General features: G+C 48.4%; 1 protein-coding gene across 9 annotated transcripts in view; it reads right to left on the bottom strand.

Annotated features, from left to right (window-relative positions):
• WDFY3 (WD repeat and FYVE domain containing 3) overlaps positions 1-22,143 on the bottom strand; it is a 462,687-nt gene that overhangs the window by 265,303 nt on the left and 175,241 nt on the right. For all 9 annotated transcript variants that reach the window (XM_063919895.1, XM_063919894.1, XM_063919893.1 and 6 more), the window contains 2 exons: positions 9,926-10,035; positions 2,659-2,820 (listed from right to left, as the gene is read on the bottom strand). In XM_063919895.1, the coding sequence (XP_063775965.1) occupies positions 2,659-2,820; positions 9,926-10,035 (272 nt within the window). The remainder of the gene's footprint in view (positions 1-2,658; positions 2,821-9,925; positions 10,036-22,143) is intronic.

Genomic DNA, 22,143 nt, shown 5'->3' with positions numbered 1-22,143 from the left:
CGCCCTGCACCCTCCGTGACCGCTTGGTGTGAAGTGTGTGACAACAATGGCGCACAGCTGCAGTGCTGTGCGCTACCTTCATGAAGACTGAAAAGCCTTCTGCCGCCTGATTCCGGACCTTCAATCTTCAGCATCTGTAAGGGGGGTCGGCGGCGCGGCTCCGGGACGAACCCCAGGGCGAGACCTGTGTTCCGACTCCCTCTGGAGCTAATGGTGTCCAGTAGCCTAAGAATCCAATCCATCCTGCACGCAGGTGAGTTGAAATTCTCTCCCCTAAGTCCCTCGATGCAGTGAGCCTGTTGCCAGCAGGACTCACTGAAAATAAAAAACCTAAAAAACTTTTTCTAAGCAGCTCTTTAAGAGAGCCACCTAGATTGCACCCTGCTCGGACGGGCACAAAAACCTAACTGAGGCTTGGAGGAGGGTCATAGGGGGAGGAGCCAGTGCACACCACCTGATCCTAAAGCTTTATTTTTGTGCCCTGTCTCCTGCGGAGCCGCTATTCCCCATGGTCCTGACGGAGTCCCCAGCATCCACTTAGGACGTTAGAGAAATTTACATTTTTTATCAGGGTTTAACCATGCCTCCCTGGCCAAGGAGTTTAACTCTTTAGACACAAGTCACTGAGGCCTTTGGTCTAACGTTAAAATACAACTCCTCGTCTGGCTCTGACTCCTGATCTGGTATGTGAAGGGCCTCTCTCACAGCGAAGATGATGGCCTCCACCCCTGAAGACAGAAAGCTGTCCTCATCCATATAATCATCATTATGTACATTAGGCTGATCAGAATCAGACTGGAGCACCTGTGGCAATGAGCGTTTATGTGAAACCCCTAGATGGGGCTGAGAAACCGTCTTGGAATCTGCTGCCTTGGCCACAGAATCAATATAATGTTTCAACACCTGTCTCTCCCTTTTAGCTGCAGCCAATTCTGAATTAACATTCCGGATCATGCTAGTAAAGCTGTCCAGCCAGGCAAGTGCTTGTGAACTGTGTCATTGTGGAGACAAGAAACATTGTTCACACATGAGCGTCATATGTGCTAGTCACAGCCCCTTTTATGTCCCCTTAATATGCCAGCCTCAAAGCCCCGTCCTGCCCTTTCCATATGCCGGCCACAGAGCCACCTTAAAATGATAGCCTCAGAACCCCCTTAAAATGTACCCTTATAATGCCAGCATTAGAGCCCGCTTGATATACAAGCCTTAGAAGCCACTAATGGCCACTCCATATACCATCAGAGCCACCTGCCCGGTCCCTTTCAAATGCAGTCTCAACACCATCATGCCAACTTCATATGCCAGCCTTAGTGACCTTCTGAAGTCTTACTTGCCATTCACCTCACGTTTGCGGGTGGAAGGAGCTCTCACAGTGCTAGTGACGTCACTGTCAATCTTCACCGACACTGCAACCCATCTGCTGTGCTATTCCTGGACACCACCATTTAGGGATTAGACAGCCTCTGGACACTTGTCCACAGGAATCTCAGACAGAGTCGATCTACAGCAGTGCATCTATGCGACATAATTCTAGAATATCATTGTGTGCTGTGGCATTAACATTTCCCTTCACTGGAATAAAGAAGGCCAAGCAAAACTATTATAAATAGCCTTAGGCCATTATTCCTCCAAAACTATACCTTACGGTTTGCAAAATGTATTCCAGCAAGAAGCTTTCTCAGCTTTGATATATTAAAGATTTAACTATTTTAATTAAGCACAATTATAAAAATATTCATACTTGTCTTGAAAAGATAAACATATAAGCCTAGTAAACCAAAGAATAAAAAGGTTAAACTGGCCTTATGTACAAGTGTTGTGAAACTAGAAGCTTCCAGCATGCTTGCCCATGTTAATTGCCCAGGCCTGCTGTAGAATACTAGAAATTATTTTAGCAAATTCTACTCAATATTGGAAAAGTTTACAAACTAAATGAGGTTTCCACTCAAAGGGCAGTATTCAATTGAAGTCGGAGCTGCCGTCTAGTCAGAAAGACGGCAGTTTCCGACTTTTTCAGGTCGAATCCTGATTCGACCTATTCAATGGGGCTGCCGTTTTTCCGACTTGTCGGAAAACACGTGGATTGGCGTATTAGCTGTGGATCTACGTGTTTTGTCGGATTTGCGGCTAAATCAGACAGGTTTTAGTCCCGTTTTCGACAATGTCAATCCGACTTTTTTTAAAGTTGGATTAACATTGTCGAAAACGGCCAAACTCTGTCGGATTTGGCCTCAAATTGAATTCTGAACTGTGGGATCCTTTCCGTTGGAAAGGATCCGACATCAATTGAACACTGCCCTACACAGTTCAGTATTCAATTTGAGGCCAAGTCCGACAGGTTGTGGCCGTTTCCGACAACGTCAATGCATTGCAAAGGATCCGACATTGAATACTGCCCTATGGGCAGTATACAATTGATGTCGAATCCTTTCGAATGGAAAGAATCTGACAGCTCAGTATTCAATTTGAGGCCAAATCCGTCAAGTTTTGGCCGTTTTCGAAAATGTCAATCCGACTTTAAAAAATTACTAGACTAGACGACAGTTCCAACTTCAATTGAATACTGCCCTATGTATCCATATTGATACACTGATTAACAGGGTTACCACTGAACTCAGCTGGAAGTACAGTCAGGTTTTCCTGGCAAGTAGAGTTTACCTGAACAAAGACTTTCTGAAGTAATGTTCTCCGCTCTGCCAATGGCAGTTCATTCTCAGCTCCTCCAGGCACCTCAGGCACGTGCGGGAGGTCAAAAAACAGGTACAGGCATTTAATTAGGGTGGAAGGCACAGACATGGTTGTCATGCAGTCCACGGTTTTCTGGGTAAGCAAGACACAGAAAAATAAACAGTGATTTCAAACTTTAAACATTTAAAAAGAAAGATGAGAACACCGTGAATGGAAAAATAATTATACATTGATTTGGTCTTACAGCAGGAAGATGTCTTGGCAATTTAGTGTGTCCGTTTACTATGTAGGCTAATGTGGTAACAAAACTAATAATCAATAAATATCACAATGGCATTATCACAGCTAAAACACTTCAGTTACTGTTAATACAAAACCATTATAATAAATATAATGTAGGCTGTAAAGTAAAATTAGTTTTTAATCAAGAGTGTTTCCTGCAAACGTGTTGGGACATATTTTATACATTTTCAAGTGCTAGTTTATCTTGCAATGTTAATGCTCATTTTTACATTCTCTGATTTCACAAGTCTAGAATGTCTATGCAGTAATCACTTCTTCTGCATTACAGGAAATGTACATTACATTGGGGCAGCATGGCTGGTATAATGGTAAGCAGTACTGCCTCTCAGCCTAACTGTGTGGAGTTTGTATATTCTCCCATTGCTTGGGTACTCCAGTTACGTCACACAATCCAAAAACATACTGGAAAGTTAAATGCCTCTTGACAAAAATGAACCCTTTGTTAGGGTCTCCTGCCCTGTGCTGCCACGTCGTCATGGCAACCGGGAGACAAGTGCTCGCGGAGTAACCTGAGCGCAGCTGATACTCCGGTTCGGGTCTTTTGCTGTGCAGTGGTTATAGGCTCTGTGCACGGCAGGGGATCCGGTGCTGGTTTTTGTGCTCACAGTCTGTGAGGTCTGAGTGGGGCGTGGACAGCACCTGCTTTATAAGGCCTCTTCTCAGTTTAAGCAGATGCTGCTGAATCTTTGTTGGTTAGTCAGTTCCTGAAAGTTAGCCAGTACTGTGTAGCTTTGTATTTGTTTGTTGCTTACTGCAAATAGGCCTGAGGATTTGGTATTACACTCTGCCAATCCAGACCTAGCAGTAAGACTGGAATCAGTCGTTTAGCTTGCTGGGGTTCTGTTACTACTCTGTGAACTTAGCAAGTTTGCGGCTGTATTCTAAGACTTGCCTGTCTAATCCTGTCTCACTGTGCTAGGTGTCAGGGGTCAGTTTAGTGGCAGTAAGCTGAACCTGTGCACTGCAAGTGAGAATTAGGATTGTGGAGATTCTCCTTGTGTCTATCATTCCATCTCTGACCAAGGAGTTTACTGCCACACCCGTTGGCAACCCTTTAGGGTTTTGCTGTTGCCCTTAGCAACAGCATTTCGGGTTCTCTACGTATTAAAACACAACATCTTGCTTTTCCCATCTGAGCATTTCTAATACAAGGGAGATACCCAGTTCCTTAGCCTCTGGGCTTCTCTGTTCACTTTGTGTGTATTTTGTTACCCTATCACCTTCTGTGTACGTTATGTCATATTCCCCAGTCTGTCTGTGAGTCCATTTGTTTTGCATAACAGTTCAGACACCAGTGCATTCCTGCAGGCACTGGAGTGCACAACAGTTCTGACACCAGTACTTTCCTGCAGGCACTGGTGTGCATAACATATTCAGCAGCCTAATACTCCTGTTGAAATTTTGTGGGAATATGGAGCATACCCCTCAAAATACGTTGCAACAGCTGGTCGATCAGGTGCAGGTCCTGACTCGACAATTTAATGATTTGTCCATTAAAATGCACACCTCCCAGGCTGCTGGCGGAGCTCCCGCAGCAGCAGCACCTGCAGGGGTTAAGGAGCCGAAAGTAAATCTCCCGGATCGTTTTTCTGGAGATCGCTCGCAGTTCTTTTGTTTCAAGGAGAGCTGCAAGCTATACTTCCGGCTTAGGCCTCAGTCTTCTGGGTCGGAGATTCAGCGGGTGGGCATAGTGATTTCCTTGCTACAAGGAGACCCACAGGTCTGGGCATATGGGTTGCAGCCTGACTGTCCGTCGCTTAAAAGTGTTGATGCTTTTTTTACGGCACTGGGCATGTTGTATGATGACCCTGACAAGACAGCCTCAGCCGAGGCTCAGATTTCGATCCTTAAGCAAGGGCGAAGGCCAGTTGAGGTTTACTGTACGGAGTTTCGGAGGTTGGCCCATGATACCCAGTGGAATGACCCAGCCCTGAGACACCAGTACCGAAGAGGTCTTTCTAACCAGATAAAGGACCAACTGGTACAATATCCCTTGCCTGATAGCTTGGATCAGCTCATGCAGTTATCCATTCGGGTGGATAGACGGCTGAGAGAGCGTAGGCTTGAAAGGGAGACTGAGATTTCCTTCCTTCCCAAGGGAACCTCAGACTCTGAGGAATTTTCCGAGGAGCCTATGCAGATTGGGGCTACCCGCCTCTCCTCGCGTGAGAAGACGCGGAGGAGACAGCAGGGGTTGTGTTTGTACTGTGGGAATAAAGGTCATGTGGTAGTATCATACCCAGAAAAGCCGGAAAACTTCAGGGCCTGAGGGTGATGGGAAATATCCTGTCAGGCCAGAAGTCAGAATTTCCCAAGAAGACTTTTATCATTCCGGTGACCTTGAAGATCCTCGGTCAAACTGTCAAGACTGAGGCCTTTGTGGACAGTGGGGCCGACGGGGTTTTTATGGACCGCCAATTCGCCCTGAAACACTCTGTTCCCTTAGTACCCTTGGCATCGGAAATTGAGATTTGTGGGTTAAACGGGGAACCATTATCCCAAGGTAAAATTACCTCTTGCACTAGCCAGATTTCTTTGTTTATTGGAGCCACACACTCTGAAAAATTGTCCTTTTATGTGACTGTCTGTACTTTTGCCCCATTGGTGTTGGGGTTACCCTGGTTAAGGGCCCACAATCCTCAATTTGTCTGGGTCTCTGGGGAGATTCTTAGTTGGGGTACTGATTGTTTCAGGAGTTGCTTGAGCCTTCCAGTCAGGCTCTCGCAGCTAAGTTTGCCAGGGTGTTATGCAGATTTTGCGGACGTATTCTCCAAAAAAGTTGCAGAGGTACTACCTCCCCATCGCCCCTATGACTGTGCCATTGATTTGTTGCCAAATGCTAAGCTTCCCAAGAGCAGGTTGTACTCCCTGTCACGTCCTGAGACTCAGGCTATGGCAGAGTACATTCAGGAGAACTTGGCTAAGGGATTTATCAGACCTTCACAGTCTCCAGTTGGGTCGGGGTTCTTCTTCGTGGGTAAAAAGGACGGTTCGTTGCGACCCTGCATCGACTTCAGGGAATTGAACCGTATCACGATTAAAAACTCATACCCACTGCCTCTCATTTCGGTCTTGTTTGACCAGCTTCGTACTGCCACCATTTTTTCTAAGATTGACCTACGCGGTGCGTACAATCTAATCCGAATAAGAGAGGGGGATGAATGGAAGACTGCCTTTAATACCCACTCAGGGCATTATGAATATTTGGTGATGCCTTTTGGGCTCTGTAATGCCCCGGCAGTCTTCCAGGATTTCATGAATGATGTGCTCAGGGAATATTTGGATAGATTCTTAGTTGTATACTTAGATGACATCCTAATCTTCTCCCATTCCCTGGAGGAACATCGGAAGCATGTACACTTAGTCCTCCAGAAACTCAGAGACCACCGGCTTGGGGCGAAGCTGGAGAAGTGCGAATTTGAAGTTCAGCAAATCGCATTTCTAGGATATATTATCTCCCCAGAAGGTTTCCAAATGGAGGGTTTCAAGGTACAGGCAGTCCTGGATTGGGTGCAGCCCACTAGTTTGAAGGCGCTTCAGCATTTCCTGGGCTTTGCGAATTTTTATAGACGATTTATCGCTGGATTTTCGTCTATAGTGGCGCCCTTGGTGGCACTCACTAAGAAAGGGGCGGATGTTGCTCACTGGTCTTGTGAGGCTAAAGCGGCTTTTGCCCGTCTCAAAAGGGCATTTGTTTCGGCCAAGGTGCTGCGACACCCAGATCCAGAGCGTCCTTTTGTGGTGGAGGTGGATGCCTCTGAGATGGGTATTGGGGCAGTGCTTTCTCAGATGGGAGTGTCTGATAATCGCCCTCATCCCTGTGCTTACTTTTCCCGTAAATTTTTGCCTGTCGAGATGAATTATGACGTGGGTAACCGGGAATTGTTGGCTATTAAGGATGCACTCGAGGAGTGGAGACACTGGCTTGAGGGGGCTAAGTTTGTTGTCTCAATTCTCACTGACCATAAGAATCTGGCATATTTAGAGTCAGCAAAGCGTCTCAATGCCAGGCAGGCACGATGGGCTTTGTTTTTTGCTCGCTTTAATTTTTTAAAAACATATCGCCCTGGGTCAAAAAACATCAAGGCTGATGCGCTCTCGCGGAGTTTTGCTCCAATCCAGGAGACCACCGAGGAGCCGTTGCCCATTGTTTCCCCATTATGTATTAAAGTGGGCATTACCCAGGACCTCTTATCATTAGTCCTTAGAGCACAGGAGCAGGCTCCTCCAGACCTTCCGGTAGGTCTTTTGTTTGTGCCTCCTAGGTTAAGACAGCGAGTGTTCCTGGAATTCCATGCCAAGAAGTCGGCAGGTCACCCGGGTATTGCCAGAACTCGGGAGTTGCTATCTAGGGCGGTGTGGTGGCCCTCGGTGGCTAAGGATGTGGATCAGTGGGTTTGGGCATGTGACATCTGTGCCCGAAATAAGACTCCTAGAGGGGTTCCTGTTGGCCCATTACATCCACTCTCTATCCCATCTAAGCCATGGACCCACATTTCAATGGATTTTGTGGTGGACTTGCCCAAATCCTCGGGGATGACAGCCATCTGGGTTGTCGTTGACAGGTTTTCGAAGATGGCGCACTTCGTTCCACTGGTTGGGCTGCCATCGGCAAGACGCCTGTCTGAATTATTTATGCTGCATGTTGTGCGTCTCCACGGGTTGCCACTTGATGTGGTCTCTGACCGCGGATCTCAGTTTGTGGCCAAATTCTGGAGGGCATTTTGTTCCGATCTCCAGATTTCTGTCAGCTTGTCGTCAGGCTACCATCCGCAGTCTAATGGGCAGACTGAAAGGGTGAACCAGTCCTTGGAGCAGTTCCTCAGGTGTTATGTCTCCAAGTGTCAGACTGACTGGGTTGCTCATCTGTCCATGGCGGAGTTTGCCTATAACAACGCGGCTCACTCTGCTACAGGGATCTCTCCCTTCCTTTGTGTGTATGGGCATCATCCTAAGGCCAATTCTTTTGACCCCCTGGACTCCACGCCTGGTGGTTCCTCTGTGGTTTCGGTCCTTAGAGGTATTTGGCGGAAAGTGAAGAAAGCCCTTGTGTCTGTGTCATTAGTGACCAAAAGGGTTTTTGATAAGCGGAAAAGACCCTGCAGCTTCAAATTAGGAGACTTCGTCTGGTTGTCTACCAAGAATTTGAAGTTGAGACAGCCATCTCATAAGTTAGGCCCCCGGTTCATCGGCCCTTATAAGATCACTAGGGTTATCAATCCGGTGGCATTTCAGTTAGATCTGCCCCGTTCTTTGGGTATCAATAAAACATTTCATTGTTCCCTTTTAAAACGGGCGATTAGCAATCCTTCTTCCAGTGGAAGACCTTCCCCTCTTCTGATACGTGGCCAGAGGGAGTTTGTTGTTGAAAGGATTCTTGACTCCAAGGTGGTTCGGGGTCGGCTGTCATTTTTGGTGCACTGGAAGGGGTATGGCCCGGAGGAGCGGTCGTGGGTGCGCAGTTGTGATCTTCATGACCCCAGACTGATACGCTCTTTCTTCTCGCAGTTCCCCGATAAACCCGGTGGTAGGGGTTCTTTGACCCCTCGTCAGAGGGGGGGTACTGTTAGGGTCTCCTGCCCTGTGCTGCCACGTCGTCATGGCAACCGGGAGACAAGTGCTAGCGGAGTAACCTGAGCGCAGCTGATACTCCGGTTCGGGTCTTTTGCTGTGCAGTGGTTATAGGCTCTGTGCACGGCAGGGGATCCGGTGCTGGTTTTTGTGCTCACAGTCTGTGAGGTCTGAGTGGGGCGTGGACAGCACCTGCTTTATAAGGCCTCTTCTCAGTTTAAGCAGATGCTGCTGAATCTTTGTTGGTTAGTCAGTTCCTGAAAGTTAGCCAGTACTGTGTAGCTTTGTATTTGTTTGTTGCTTACTGCAAATAGGCCTGGGGATTTGGTATTACACTCTGCCAATCCAGACCTAGCAGTAAGACTGGAGTCAGTCGTTTAGCTTGCTGGGGTTCTGTTACTACTCTGTGAACTTAGCAAGTTTGCGGCTGTATTCTAAGACTTGCCTGTCTAATCCTGTCTCACTGTGCTAGGTGTCAAGGGTCAGTTTAGTGGCAGTAAGCTGAACCTGTGCACTGCAAGTGAGAATTAGGATTGTGGAGACTCTCCTTGTGTCTATCATTCCATCTCTGACCAAGGAGTTTACTGCCACACCCGTTGGCAACCCTTTAGGGTATTGCTGTTGCCCTTAGCAACAGCATTTCGGGTTCTCTACGTATTAAAACACAACATCTTGCTTTTCCCATCTGAGCATTTCTAATACAAGGGAGGTACCCAGTTCCTTAGCCTCTGGGCTTCTCTGTTCACTTTGTGTGTATTTTGTTACCCTATAACCTTCTGTGTACGTTATGTCATATTCCCCAGTCTGTCTGTGAGTCCATTTGTTTTGCATAACAGTTCAAACACCAGTACATTCCTGCAGGCACTGGAGTGCATAACAGTTCTGACACCAGTACTTTCCTGCAGGCACTGGTGTGCATAACACCCTTGTGTGTATATGTGCATGTACATTTGGCAGGGAATATACTGTAGATAGTAAGTGCAACTGGGAGGGAACTGATGTGAATGGGCAAATATGCTCTGTAAACCCACAACAACAACAAACACACTAGCCCATGTTTAGGGGCAAAACACTATGGGAGAGATTTATCAAATCTTGGAGAGAGATAAAGTACCAACCAATCAGCTCCTGACTGCCATGTGACAAGCTGTGTTTGAAAAATGAGATAGGTGCTGATTGGTCAGTACATCCTCTCTCTTCACTTTAAGCTTTGCTAAATCTCCCACTATAAACACATATATATTTATGTTGAAATAAAAAAATGCAAGTCAGGGACTTGACTGTATAGTGCTTGTGTTCTAACTTACATAACTGTGGTGATACTTTGAAAATCCAATGAAAAATAAGGTAAATAAGAACATACCTGTCCAGACGAGGCCAATAAGTTAATTACTGTAAGAAGCATCCATCCCCTACTGGTCTCCTCACTCTGGTTGATCTCTAGAAATTGGACAATGGCACGACTAGCAGCCTCTGCAATAAGAAACAAACAATAACTACGTGAAAGCAATGCCTCATTTTAGTAGATACCATTGTTTTTTCTTACATACATTTTCTTACGTGTGTGTGTGTGTATATGTATGTATGTATGTATGTATGTATGTATGTATGTATATAAACATACCTACATGCAAACATTACATAAAAAATAGGATTTTAAATACCTACAGGTAAATCCTTTTCTCGTAGTCCATAAGGGATATTGTGGACAGATTAGTACGATGGGTATAGACGGGTCCAAAGGAGCCAGTGCAGTTTAAATTTCTTCCACTGGATGTGCTGGCTCCTCCCCTCTATGCCCCCTCCCACAGGCAGTTATAGGTAAAACAGTGGCCCTCATTCCGAGTTGTTCGCTCGCAAGTGAATTTTAGCAGATTTGCTCATGCTAAGCCGCCGCCTACTGGGAGTGAATCTTAGCATCTTAAAATTGCGAACGATGTATTCGCAATATTGCAATTACACACCTCGTAGCAGTTTCTGAGTAGCTTCAGACTTACTCGGCATCTGCGATCATTTCAGTGCTTGTCGTTCCTGGTTTGACGTCACAAACACACCCAGCGCTCGCCCAGACACTCCCCCGTTTCTCCGGCCACTCCTGCGTTTTTTCCGGAAACGGTAGCGTTTTTTCCCACACGCCCATAAAACGGCGTGTTTCCGCCCAGTTCACCCATTTCCTGTCAATCACATTACGATCGCCAGAACGATGAAAATGTCGTGAGTAAAATTCCTAAATGCATAGCAAATTTACTTGGCGCAGTCGCAGTGCGGACATTGCGCATGCGCATTAAGCGGAAAATCGCTGCGATGCGAAGATTTTTACCGAGCGAACAACTCGGAATGAGGGCCCGTGGCCGAAGGAGAAAGGATATACTTGAGAGATGGAACATAAAAAACGACAAGTGTGGTGAGATTCACACACCAGCACACCATAACATAACTGGGCCAGCAACAGCTGGCAACAGAAAACATCAACAGCTGAACAGGTAACACCTTACAGAGAACCTGCAGAAAGTCACCGCACAGAGGCGGGCACCCAATATCCCTTATGGACTACGAGAAAAGGATTTACCGGTAGGTATTTAAAATCCTATTTTCTCTAGCATACATAAGGGATATTGGCAGAGGCGTAACTAAGGGGGGTTGGGCAGGGCACGTGCCCTGGGCGCTGTAGCAGGCCCAGCAGAGGGGGGCGCTGCCGGCCAGGGCATCATGCCCGCCCGTCCCTGCTATTGCTGCCTGTTACTATAGCGCTGCTGCCGCCGCCTGTTACCAAAGCGCCGCACCACGCCGGCGCACTATGCAGCTCCCTGCCTCCGTCCTGTGTGTGCTGCTGCTGGGAGCCGGGAGCGTGACCGCTGTGACAGCGTCACGCTCCCGAAGCTGTACAGGCAAGTGGGCTCGGCTCCTCTTCACTTCACGGGGATAGGCAGAGTTGCGCAGCGGCTGATCCAGGAGTCCAGGACAGTATAAGTCTGAAGAATCTGTCCTGGACTCCTGGATCAGCCGCTGTGCAACTCTGCCTATGCCAGTCAATCTCCCTTTCTCTCTGCCTATCCCCGTCAATCTCCCGCGTCTCCTCCTCCTGCCTCCCGCTTCTCCTCCTCCCGCTTATCTTATATCCCCCCATGGCCGCATAATGTTTTGCTGGGCTGCGGGGTCCAGAAGCATTTGAGCACTGCAAATACCGGATCGCCGAGCTTGTGACACCACGGAGCTGCCTCCCCACCTGAAGGTACTGTCTGGATGTGTAACTGCTCTCCAGAGCACCTCTCCTCTGCTGAAATCTCTCTCCCCATTGCCTCTCTCCCTTGCGCTCTCTCCCCCCATATGCCTCTTTCTCCTCATGCCCCTCCCTTCCAAGCCCCCCTCTCTCCCTCCTAATGCCCCATCTCTCTTCATGCCTCCTTTCTCTCTGTATCACTCTCTCTCTCCATGCCCCCTTGCTATCTCCCCCCATGCCCCCCCTTTAGAAAACCGTGTCCTAGAATGTGAATTTCTGTTCATACCGTGTGCTAGAATGTGAATTTCGGCTCATTCATTATGCTAGAATGTGAATTTCGGCTCATTCAGTGTGCTACAATGTGAATTTCGGATCATTCAGTGTGGTATAATGTGAATTTCGGATCATTCAATGTGGTATAATGTGAATTTCGGCTTATTCATTGTGCTACAATGTGAATTTCGGCTCATTCAGTCTGCTAGAATGTGAATTTCGGCTCATTCAGTGTGCTACAATGTGAATTTCGGCTCATTCAGTGTGCTACAATGTGAATTTCGGCTCATTCAGTGTGCTACAATGTGAGTTTCGGCTCATTCAGTGTGCTACAATATGAATTTCGGCACCTACAGTGTGCTAAAATTTGAAAGGGGCACCAGTACTAGACAGTATAAGGGGTATTACTACACTGAAGGACACGCCCCTTTTTAGTGGCCACGCCCCCTTTTCCGGAGCGCACGCGCCGAAAGCGCGCGCATGATTTCACCCTTCGCTTTTCCACACACCCCTTCAAAAATTACACCTATTTGTGCAGGAGATGATGTTAAGGTGCATGTGGAATTGAAAAGAATGTTCCCAGTATGACATGAAACAGCTGGTATGTCATGTTGACACATCCCACTTTCAGTGTCTACGCCCCCTTCTGGTGTGTGGCCATGGCCATTTTTTTCAGTGCGTGATGGTGGCGTGCGCACATACTTTCCTATGTTTTTTTGTTGTTGTTTTTTGGGGGGGGGCGCCATTAGTGATCTTGCCCTGGGCTCCAAAAGCCCTAGTTATGCCTCTGGATATTGGGGACAGATTAGTATGATGGGGACGTCCCAAAGCTTCCAGAACGGGCGAGAACATGCAGAGACTGCTGCAGCACCGTCTGCCCAAACTGGGTATCCTCTTTGACCAGGGTATCAAATTTGTAGAATTTCACAAAAGTGTTCTTCCCCGACCAGGTAGACACTCGGCATAGTTGCAAGGCCGAGACTCCACGGGCAGCCGCCCAGGAAGAGCCCACTGACCTTGTAGAGTGGGTCTCCAGAGACTGAGGAACATAAAAGGCTGCAGACACATAGGCCTGTTGGATAGTAAGCCTAATCCAGTGAGCAACGGTCTGCTTAGAAGCAGGACAACCCTTTTTCTGCGCATCATAAAGCGTGAATAAGGAATCCGTCTTCCTGACACAGATCTTCAAAGTACGCACAACATCCAAAGACTCCGGAGGAGGCAAAGCGTTAGAACAGGACGGAACCACAGTAGTTTGATTCAGGTGGAATGCGGAGACAATCTTCAGCAGGAACTGCTGTCTAGTCCGGAAACTCCGCTCTGTCCTCGTAAATGTATGGACTTTTACACGATAAGGCCCCCAATTCTGAGATGTGTCTAGCAGAAGCCAGGGCCAATAACATCACTGTCTTCCATGTGAGGTACTTGTCTTTTACCGTCATCAGAGGCTCAAACCAAGAGGACTGTAGAAATTCCAACACTACATCTAAAGCCCAGGGTGCCGTAGGTGGCACAAAGGGAGGTTGTATGTGGAGTACCCCTTGTAAGAAGGTCTGAACTTCTGGCAATACAGCCAATTTCTTCAAAAAGAAAATTGAGAGAGCTGAAATCTGGACCTTAATGGAACCCAGACGTGAGCCCTTATCCACATCAGGCTGCAGGAAATGGAGGAAATGTCCCAAGTGAAACTCTGCAGGCAGATACTTGCATTCCTTGCACCAAGAGACATATCTCCTCCAGATATGATGATAGTGTTTTGACGTCACAGGTTTTCTGGCTTGCACCATAGTGGCAACGACTTTTTTGGAAAGCCCTTTGTGAGCTAGCATGTTCCACTCAACTTCCATGCCATCAAATGAAGCCGCCGTAAGTCCAGGTAGACTAACGGCCCTTGCTGAAGAAGATCCTTTCTTAGCGGCAGAGGCCAAGGGACTTCTATGGACATGTCCATAGAAGAGCTGTGTACCACGCCCTTCTGGGCAAATCCAGCGCAGTCAGGATTGCTTGTACTCTGTGATGTCTGATCCACTGGAGCACCTTTGGGATCAATGGAATCGGAGGGAATAGGTAGACCAGCCGGTAAGGCCAAGGCGACGTCAGCGCATCCACTGCACTCGCCTGAGGGTCTCTTGTTCGCGAGCAGTAGCAGTGAAGTTTCTTGTTGAGACGAGACGCCATCATGTCGATCTGCGGGTATCCCCACCTGTCGACAATCTGTTGAAACACCTGAGGATGTAATCCCCACTCCCCCTGGTGGAGGTCGTGGTGATTTAGGAAGTCCGCTTCCCAGTTGTCCACTCCTGGAATGAAAAATAAGAATTTACTTACCGATAATTCTATTTCTCGTAGTCCGTAGTGGATGCTGGGGACTCCGTCAGGACCATGGGGAATAGCGGCTCCGCAGGAGACAGGGCACAAAAGTAAAAGCTTTAGGATCAGGTGGTGTGCACTGGCTCCTCCCCCTATGACCCTCCTCCAAGCCTCAGTTAGGATACTGTGCCCGGACGAGCGTACACAATAAGGAAGGATTTTGAATCCCGGGTAAGACTCATACCAGCCACACCAATCACACTGTACAACCTGTGATCTGAACCCAGTTAACAGCATGATAACAGCGGAGCCTCTGAAAAGATGGCTCACAACAATAATAACCCGATTTTTGTAACAATAACTATGCACAAGTATTGCAGACAATCCGCACTTGGGATGGGCGCCCAGCATCCACTACGGACTACGAGAAATAGAATTATCGGTAAGTAAATTCTTATTTTCTCTGACGTCCTAAGTGGATGCTGGGGACTCCGTCAGGACCATGGGGATTATACCAAAGCTCCCAAACGGGCGGGAGAGTGCGGATGACTCTGCAGCACCGAGTGAGAGAACTCCAGGTCCTCCTCAGCCAGGGTGTGCCCCTGACCAAGTAGCAGCTCGGCAAAGTTGTAAAGCCGAGACCCCTCGGGCAGCCGCCCAAGATGAGCCCACCTTCCTTGTGGAATGGGCATTTACATATTTTGGCTGTGGCAGGCCTGCCACAGAATGTGCAAGCTGAATTGTACTACACATCCAACTAGCAATCGTCTGCTTAGAAGCAAGAGCACCCAGTTTGTTGGGTGCATACAGGATAACAGCAAGTCAGTTTTCCTGACTCCAGCCGTCCTGGAAACCTATATTTTCAGGGCCCTGACAACATCTAGCAACTTGGAGTCCTCCAAGTCCCTAGTAGCCGCAGGTACCACAATAAGCTGGTTCAGGTGAAACGCTGACACCACTTTAGGGAGAAACTGGGGACGAGTCCGCAGCTCTGCCCTGTCCGAATGGACAATATGGGCTTTTGTGAGACAAAGCCGCCAATTCTGACACTCGCCTGGCCGAGGCCAGGGCCAACATCATGGTCACTTTCCATGTGAGATATTTCAAATCCACAGATTTGAGCGGTTTAAACCAATGTGATTTGAGGAATCCCAGAACTACGTTGAGATCCCACAATGCCACTGGAGGCACAAAAGGGGGTTGTATATGCAGTACTCCCTTGACAAACTTCTGGACTTCAGGAACTGAAGCCAATTCTTTCTGGAAGAAAATCGACAGGGCCGAAATTTGAACCTTAATGGACCCCAATTTGAGGCCAATAGACACTCCTGTTTGCAGGAAATGCAGGAATCGACCGAGTTGAAATTTCTTCGTGGGGCCTTCCTGGCCTCACACCACGCAACATATTTTCGCCACATGTGGTGATAATGTTGTGCGGTCACCTCCTTCCTGGCTTTGACCAGGGTAGGAATGACCTCTTCCGGAATGCCTTTTTCCCTTAGGATCCGGCGTTCAACCGCCATGCCGTCAAACGCAGCCGCGGTAAGTCTTGGAACAGACATGGTACTTGCTGAAGCAAGTCCCTTCTTAGCGGCAGAGGCCATGAGTCCTCTGCGAGCATCTCTTGAAGTTCCGGGTACCAAGTCCTTCTTGGCCTAACCGGAGCCACGAGTATAGTTCTTACTCCTCTACGTCTTATAATTCTCAGTACCTTAGGTATGAGAAGCAGAGGAGGGAACACATACACCGACTGGTACACCCACAGTGTTACCAGAACGTCCACAGCTATTGCCTGAGGGTCTCTTGACCTGGCGCAATACCTGTCCAGTTTTTTTGTTCAGGCGGGACGCCATCATGTCCACCTTTGGTCTTTCCCAACGGTTCACAATCATGTGGAAGACTTCCCGATGAAGTCCCCACTCTCCCGGGTGGAGGTCGTGCTGAGGAAGTCTGCTTCCCAGTTGTCCACTCCCGGAATGAACACTGCTGACAGTGCTATCACATGATTTTCCGCCCAGCGAAGAATCCTTGCAGTTTCTGCCATTGCCCTCCTGCTTCTTGTGCCGCCCTGTCTGTTTACGTGGGCGACTGCCGTGATGTTGTCCCACTGGATCAATACCGGCTGACCTTGAAGCAGAGGTCTTGCTAAGCTTAGAGCATTGTAAATTGCTCTTAGCTCCAGTATATTTATGTGGAGAGAAGTCTCCAGACTTGATCACACTCCCTGGAAATTTTTTCCTTGTGTGACTGCTCCCCAGCCTTTCAGGCTGGCATCCGTGGTCACCAGGACCCAGTCCTGAATGCCGAATCTGTGGCCCTTTAGTAGATGAGCACTCTGCAGCCACCACAGAAGAGACACCCTTGTCCTTGGAGACAGGGTTATCCGCTGATGCATCTGAAGATGCGATCCGGACCATTTGTCCAGCAGATCCCACTGAAAAGTTCTTGCATGGAATCTTCCGAATGGAATCGCTTCGTAAGAAGCCACCATTTTTCCCAGGACTCTCGTGCACTGATGCACTGACACTTGTCCTGGTTTTAGGAGGTTCCCTGACTAGCTCGGATAACTCCCTGGCTTTCTCCTCCGGGAGAAACACCTTTTTCTGGACTGTGTCCAGAATCATCCCTAGGAACAGCAGACGTGTCGTCGGAGACAGCTGCGATTTTGGAATATTTAGAATCCACCCGTGCTGTCGTAGAACTACTTGAGATCGTGCTACTCCGACCTCCAACTGTTCTCTGGACCTTGCCCTTATCAGGAGATCATCCAAGTAAGGGATAATTAAGACGCCTTTTCTTTGAAGAAGAATCATCATTTCGGCCATTACCTTGGTAAAGACCCGGGGTGCCGTGGACAATCCAAACGGCAGCGTCTGAAACTGATAGTGACAGTTTTGTACCACGAACCTGAGGTACCCTTGGTGAGAAGGGCAAATTGGGACATGGAGGTAAGCATCCTTGATGTCCAGGGACACCATATAGTCCCCTTCTTCCTGGTTCGCTATCACTGCTCCGAGTGACTCCATCTTGATTTTAACCTTTGTATTTTCAGATTTAGAATAGGTCTCACCGAGCCGTCTGGCTTCAGTACCACAATATAGTGTGGAATAATACCCCTTTCCTTGTTGTAGGAGGGGTACTTTGATTATCACCTGCTGGGAATACAGCTTGTGAATTGTTTCCAATACTGCCTCCCTGTCGGAGGGAGACGTTGGTAAAGCAGACTTCAGGAACCTGCGAGGGGGAGACGTCTCGAATTTCCAATCTGTACCCCTGGGATACTACTTGTAGGATCCAGGGGTCCACTTGCGAGTGAGCCCACTGCGCGCTGAAACTCTTGAGACGACCCCCCACCGCACCTGAGTCCGCTTGTACGGCCCCAGCGTCATGCTGAGGACTTGGCAAAAGCGGTGGAGGGCTTCTGTTCCTGGGAATGGGCTGCCTGCTGCAGTCTTCTTCCCTTTCCTCTATCCCTGGGCAGATATGACTGGCCTTTTGCCTGCTTGCCCTTATGGGGACGAAAGGACTGAGGCTGAAAAGACGGTGTCTTTTTCTGCTGAGATGTGACTTGGGGTAAAAAAGGTGGATTTTCCAGCTGTTGCCGTGGCCACCAGGTCCGATGGACCGACCCCAAATAACTCCTCCCCTTTATACGGCAATACTTCCATGTGCCGTTTGGAATCTGCATTACCTGACCACTGTCGTGTCCATAAACATCTTCTGGCAGATATGGACATCGCACTTACTCTTGATGCCAGAGTGCAAATATCCCTCTGTGCATCTCGCATATATAGAAATGCATCCTTTAAATGCTCTATAGTCAATAAAATACTGTCCCTGTCAAGGGTATCAATATTTTCAGTCAGGGAATCCGACCAAGCCACCCCAGCGCTGCACATCCAGGCTGAGGCGATCGCTGGTCGCAGTATAACACCAGTATGTGTGTATATACTTTTTAGGATATTTTCCAGCCTCCTATCAGCTGGCTCCTTGAGGGCGGCCGTATCTGGAGACGGTAACGCCACTTGTTTTGATAAGCGTGTGAGCGCCTTATCCACCCTAAGGGGTGTTTCCCAACGCGCCCTAACTTCTGGCGGGAAAGGGTATAACGCCAATAATTTTCTATCGGGGGAAACCCACGCATCATCACACACTTCATTTAATTTATCTGATTCAGGAAAAACTACAGGTAGTTTTTTTACACCCCACATAATACCCTCTTTTGTGGTACTTGTAGTATCAGAAATATGTAACACCTCCTTCATTGCCCTTAACATGTAACGTGTGGCCCAAATGGAAAATACGTTTGTTTCTTCACCGTCGACACTGGAGTCAGTGTCCGTGTCTGTGTCTGTGTCGACCGACTGAGGTAAATGGGCGTTTTAAAGCCCCTGACGGTGTTTGAGACGCCTGGACAGGTACTAATTGGTTTGCCGGCCGTCTCATGTCGTCAACCGACCTTGCAGCGTGTTGACATTATCACGTAATTCCCTAAATAAGCCATCCATTCCGGTGTCGACTCCCTAGAGAGTGACATCACCATTACAGGTAATTGCTCCGCCTCCTCACCAACATCGTCCTCATACATGTCGACACACACGTACCAACACACAGCACACACACAGGGAATGCTCTGATAGAGGACAGGACCCCACTAGCCCTTTGGGGAGACAGAGGGAGAGTTTGCCAGCACACACCAAAACGCTATATTATACAGGGACAACCTTATATAAGTGTTTTCCCTTATAGCATCTTAATATATAATAATATCGCCAAATAAGTGCCCCCCCTCTCTGTTTTAACCCTGTTTCTGTAGTGCAGTGCAGGGGAGAGCCTGGGAGCCTTCCTAGCAGCGGAGCTGTGTAGGAAAATGGCGCTGTGTGCTGAGGAGAATAGGCCCCGCCCCCTTTTCGGCGGGCTTCTTCTCCCGTTTTTCTGACAACCTGGCAGGGGTTAAATACATCCATATAGCCCCAGGGGCTATATGTGATGTATTTTTAGCCAGCATAGGTACTTTCATTGCTGCCCAGGGCGCCCCCCCAAGCGCCCTGCACCCTCAGTGACCGTTGGTGTGAAGTGTGCTGAGAGCAATGGCGCACAGCTGCAGTGCTGTGCGCTACCTCATGAAGACTGAGAAGTCAGCATCTGCAAGGGGGTCGGCGGCGCGGCTCCGGTGACCCATCCAGGCTGTACCTGTGATCGTCCCTCTGGAGCTAGTGTCCAGTAGCCTAAGAAGCCAATCCATCCTGCACGCAGGTGAGTTCACTTCTTCTCCCCTAAGTCCCTCGTTGCAGTGAGCCTGTTGCCAGCAGGACTCACTGAAAATAAAAAACCTAACAAAACTTTTACTCTAAGCAGCTCTTTAGGAGAGCCACCTAGATTGCACCCTTCTCGGCCGGGCACAAAAACCTAACTGAGGCTTGGAGGAGGGTCATAGGGGGAGGAGCCAGTGCACACCACCTGATCCTAAAGCTTTTACTTTTGTGCCCTGTCTCCTGCGGAGCCGCTATTCCCCATGGTCCTGACGGAGTCCCCAGCATCCACTTAGGACGTCAGAGAAATTGCGGGCAGCGCTCTTGCATTTCTTTCCGCCCAGAGAAGTATTATTGACACTTCTCGCATGCAGTCCCTGCTTTTTGTCCCTCCCTGTCGATTGATGTACGCCACTGCCATGCCGTTGTCCAACTGAACATGGATCACCTGATACCTGAGTAGAGGGGAGGCCTGACTCAGAGCATTGTAGATAGCCCGAAGTTCCAGAATGCTGATCGGAAGTAGGGCCTCTTGGGCAGACCACCTGCCCTGGAACTGCGCCCCCTGGGTGACAGCTCTCCATCCTCTCATGCTCGCATCCATCGTGAGGAGGAACCAATCCTGATTCGTCGACCTTCCAGCAGGTTGGAAGACTGTAACCACCACTGGAGTGAAATCCTGGCCTGGGATGACAACTGAATTATCCGGTGCATCTGAAGATGTGAACTGGACCACTTGTTCAGGATCCTTCTGAACTGTATCGCCTCGTACAAGGCTACCATTTTTCCCAACAATTTTATGCAAAGATTAATGGAAACTGGAGCAGGTCGGAGAACCATGCGAACCATCTCTTGAAGTGTTCTCACCCTGTCCTCTGGGAGGAACACTCTCTGAGCTGCAGTATCCAGTATCATACCCAGAAACAGGCGCCTTTAAGACAGTTCCAGTTGAGACTTCTGTAGATTGAGGATCCACCCGTGGTGAGACAGAAGTTGGATAGTGTGATCCATATGGAGAAGTAGAAGCTCCCTGGAACTTGCTTTTATCAGGAGATCGTCCAGGTAAGGGACAATGCTGACCCCCTGGATTCCCTTGATATACAGGGACACAAGGAATTCCTGTTGTTCGAGGCCCGAGATCACCGCTCTCAAAAATTCCATCTTGAATTTGAAAACCTTCAGGTAAGGATTCAAATACTTTAGATTCAAAATGGGTCTCACAGACCCGTCTGGTATTGGCACTATGAACAAACTGGAGTAGTAACCTTGTCCTTGCTGTAGCAGGGGTACTGGAACAATAACCTGGGACTGGACCAACTTGTCGATGGCCAGTAGTAACGTAACACACGTATCTTTCAAAACTGGCAAGCCTGAATTGAAAAATCGTTGGGGAGGAGCACCGTCGAACTCCAGCTTGTAACCCTGAGAGAAAAGGTACCTTACCCAGGCATCTTGGCAGGAACCATCCCAGACATGGCTGTAGTGACGTAACCGAGCTCCCACCACGAGATCTCCTCGGGGTGGGTGGGCACAGTCATGCCGAAGTCTTTGTGGAAGCTGAACTGGTGCTCTGTTCCTGAGAGCCAGCAACGGCTGATTTCTTAGGCTTACCTCTGGAGGATCTAGCTGCATTGGAGGCACTCCAGGCCCTAGAACGAAATCTGGAGGACTGAAAGGACTGAGAAGATGGTCCCGGGTAGGTACTCCTACCAGGCGGAGCCCCAGAAGGAAGAAACGTGGATTTCCCAGCAGTAGCTTTGGAGATCCTTGAGTCCAAGCCAATCACCTGTGAAGGGAAGAGATTCCACATTACGTTTGGAGTCAGCGTCTGCCATCCACTGACGCAACCATATGGCTCTGCGTGCAGACACAGCCATAGCAGTGGTTCTAGCATTTATATTGCCAATCTCTTTAATGGAGTCACAGAGGACTCTTTCCATGTCCTGAATGTTTTTTAGGAAAGTTACAGTAGTAACCAAGGTCATAAAACCTGAAAGACCCTCCTGAATCTAAGTAGCCCATGTATGAATGGCATGTGTCATCAAGCAACCAGCAATGACCGGTCTTTGAGCTACAGCTGCAGCAGTGTAGATAGATTTCAGAGTGGTTTAAATTTTCCTATCCCCCGGGTCCTTTAACGTAAAAGAGCCTGAAGCAGGGAGCAGCTCCTTTTTAGAAAGGCGAGAGACTGAGACGTCTACTGCTGGATATTCTTCCCAGAATTTCCTACCTTCAGGGGCAAATGGGAAGGTATTTAAAAAACTTTTGGACACCTGATATTTATCTGGATTTTTCCAGGCTAATTTAAATAGATCATCTAATTCCTTGGAATCATGAAAAGTGACTGTCAGTTTGTCTTGAGGGAGGAAAAATGACTACTGATCAGTAGCGTACTCCAGGGGGAGCTTTAACACATCCCGTATGGACAATATGAGGGGTTCGACACCCTGTGTAGGGGTGGAATCCCCTCTAATGAGATCCCCATCATCCCCATCCACCTGTACATCATCATCAGAATCTGATAAA

Source organism: Pseudophryne corroboree, chromosome 1 (genome assembly GCF_028390025.1).
Source record: "Pseudophryne corroboree isolate aPseCor3 chromosome 1, aPseCor3.hap2, whole genome shotgun sequence".
Classification (NCBI taxonomy): Eukaryota; Metazoa; Chordata; class Amphibia; order Anura; family Myobatrachidae; genus Pseudophryne; species Pseudophryne corroboree.
This window is presented reverse-complemented; position numbering and strand designations above follow the sequence as displayed.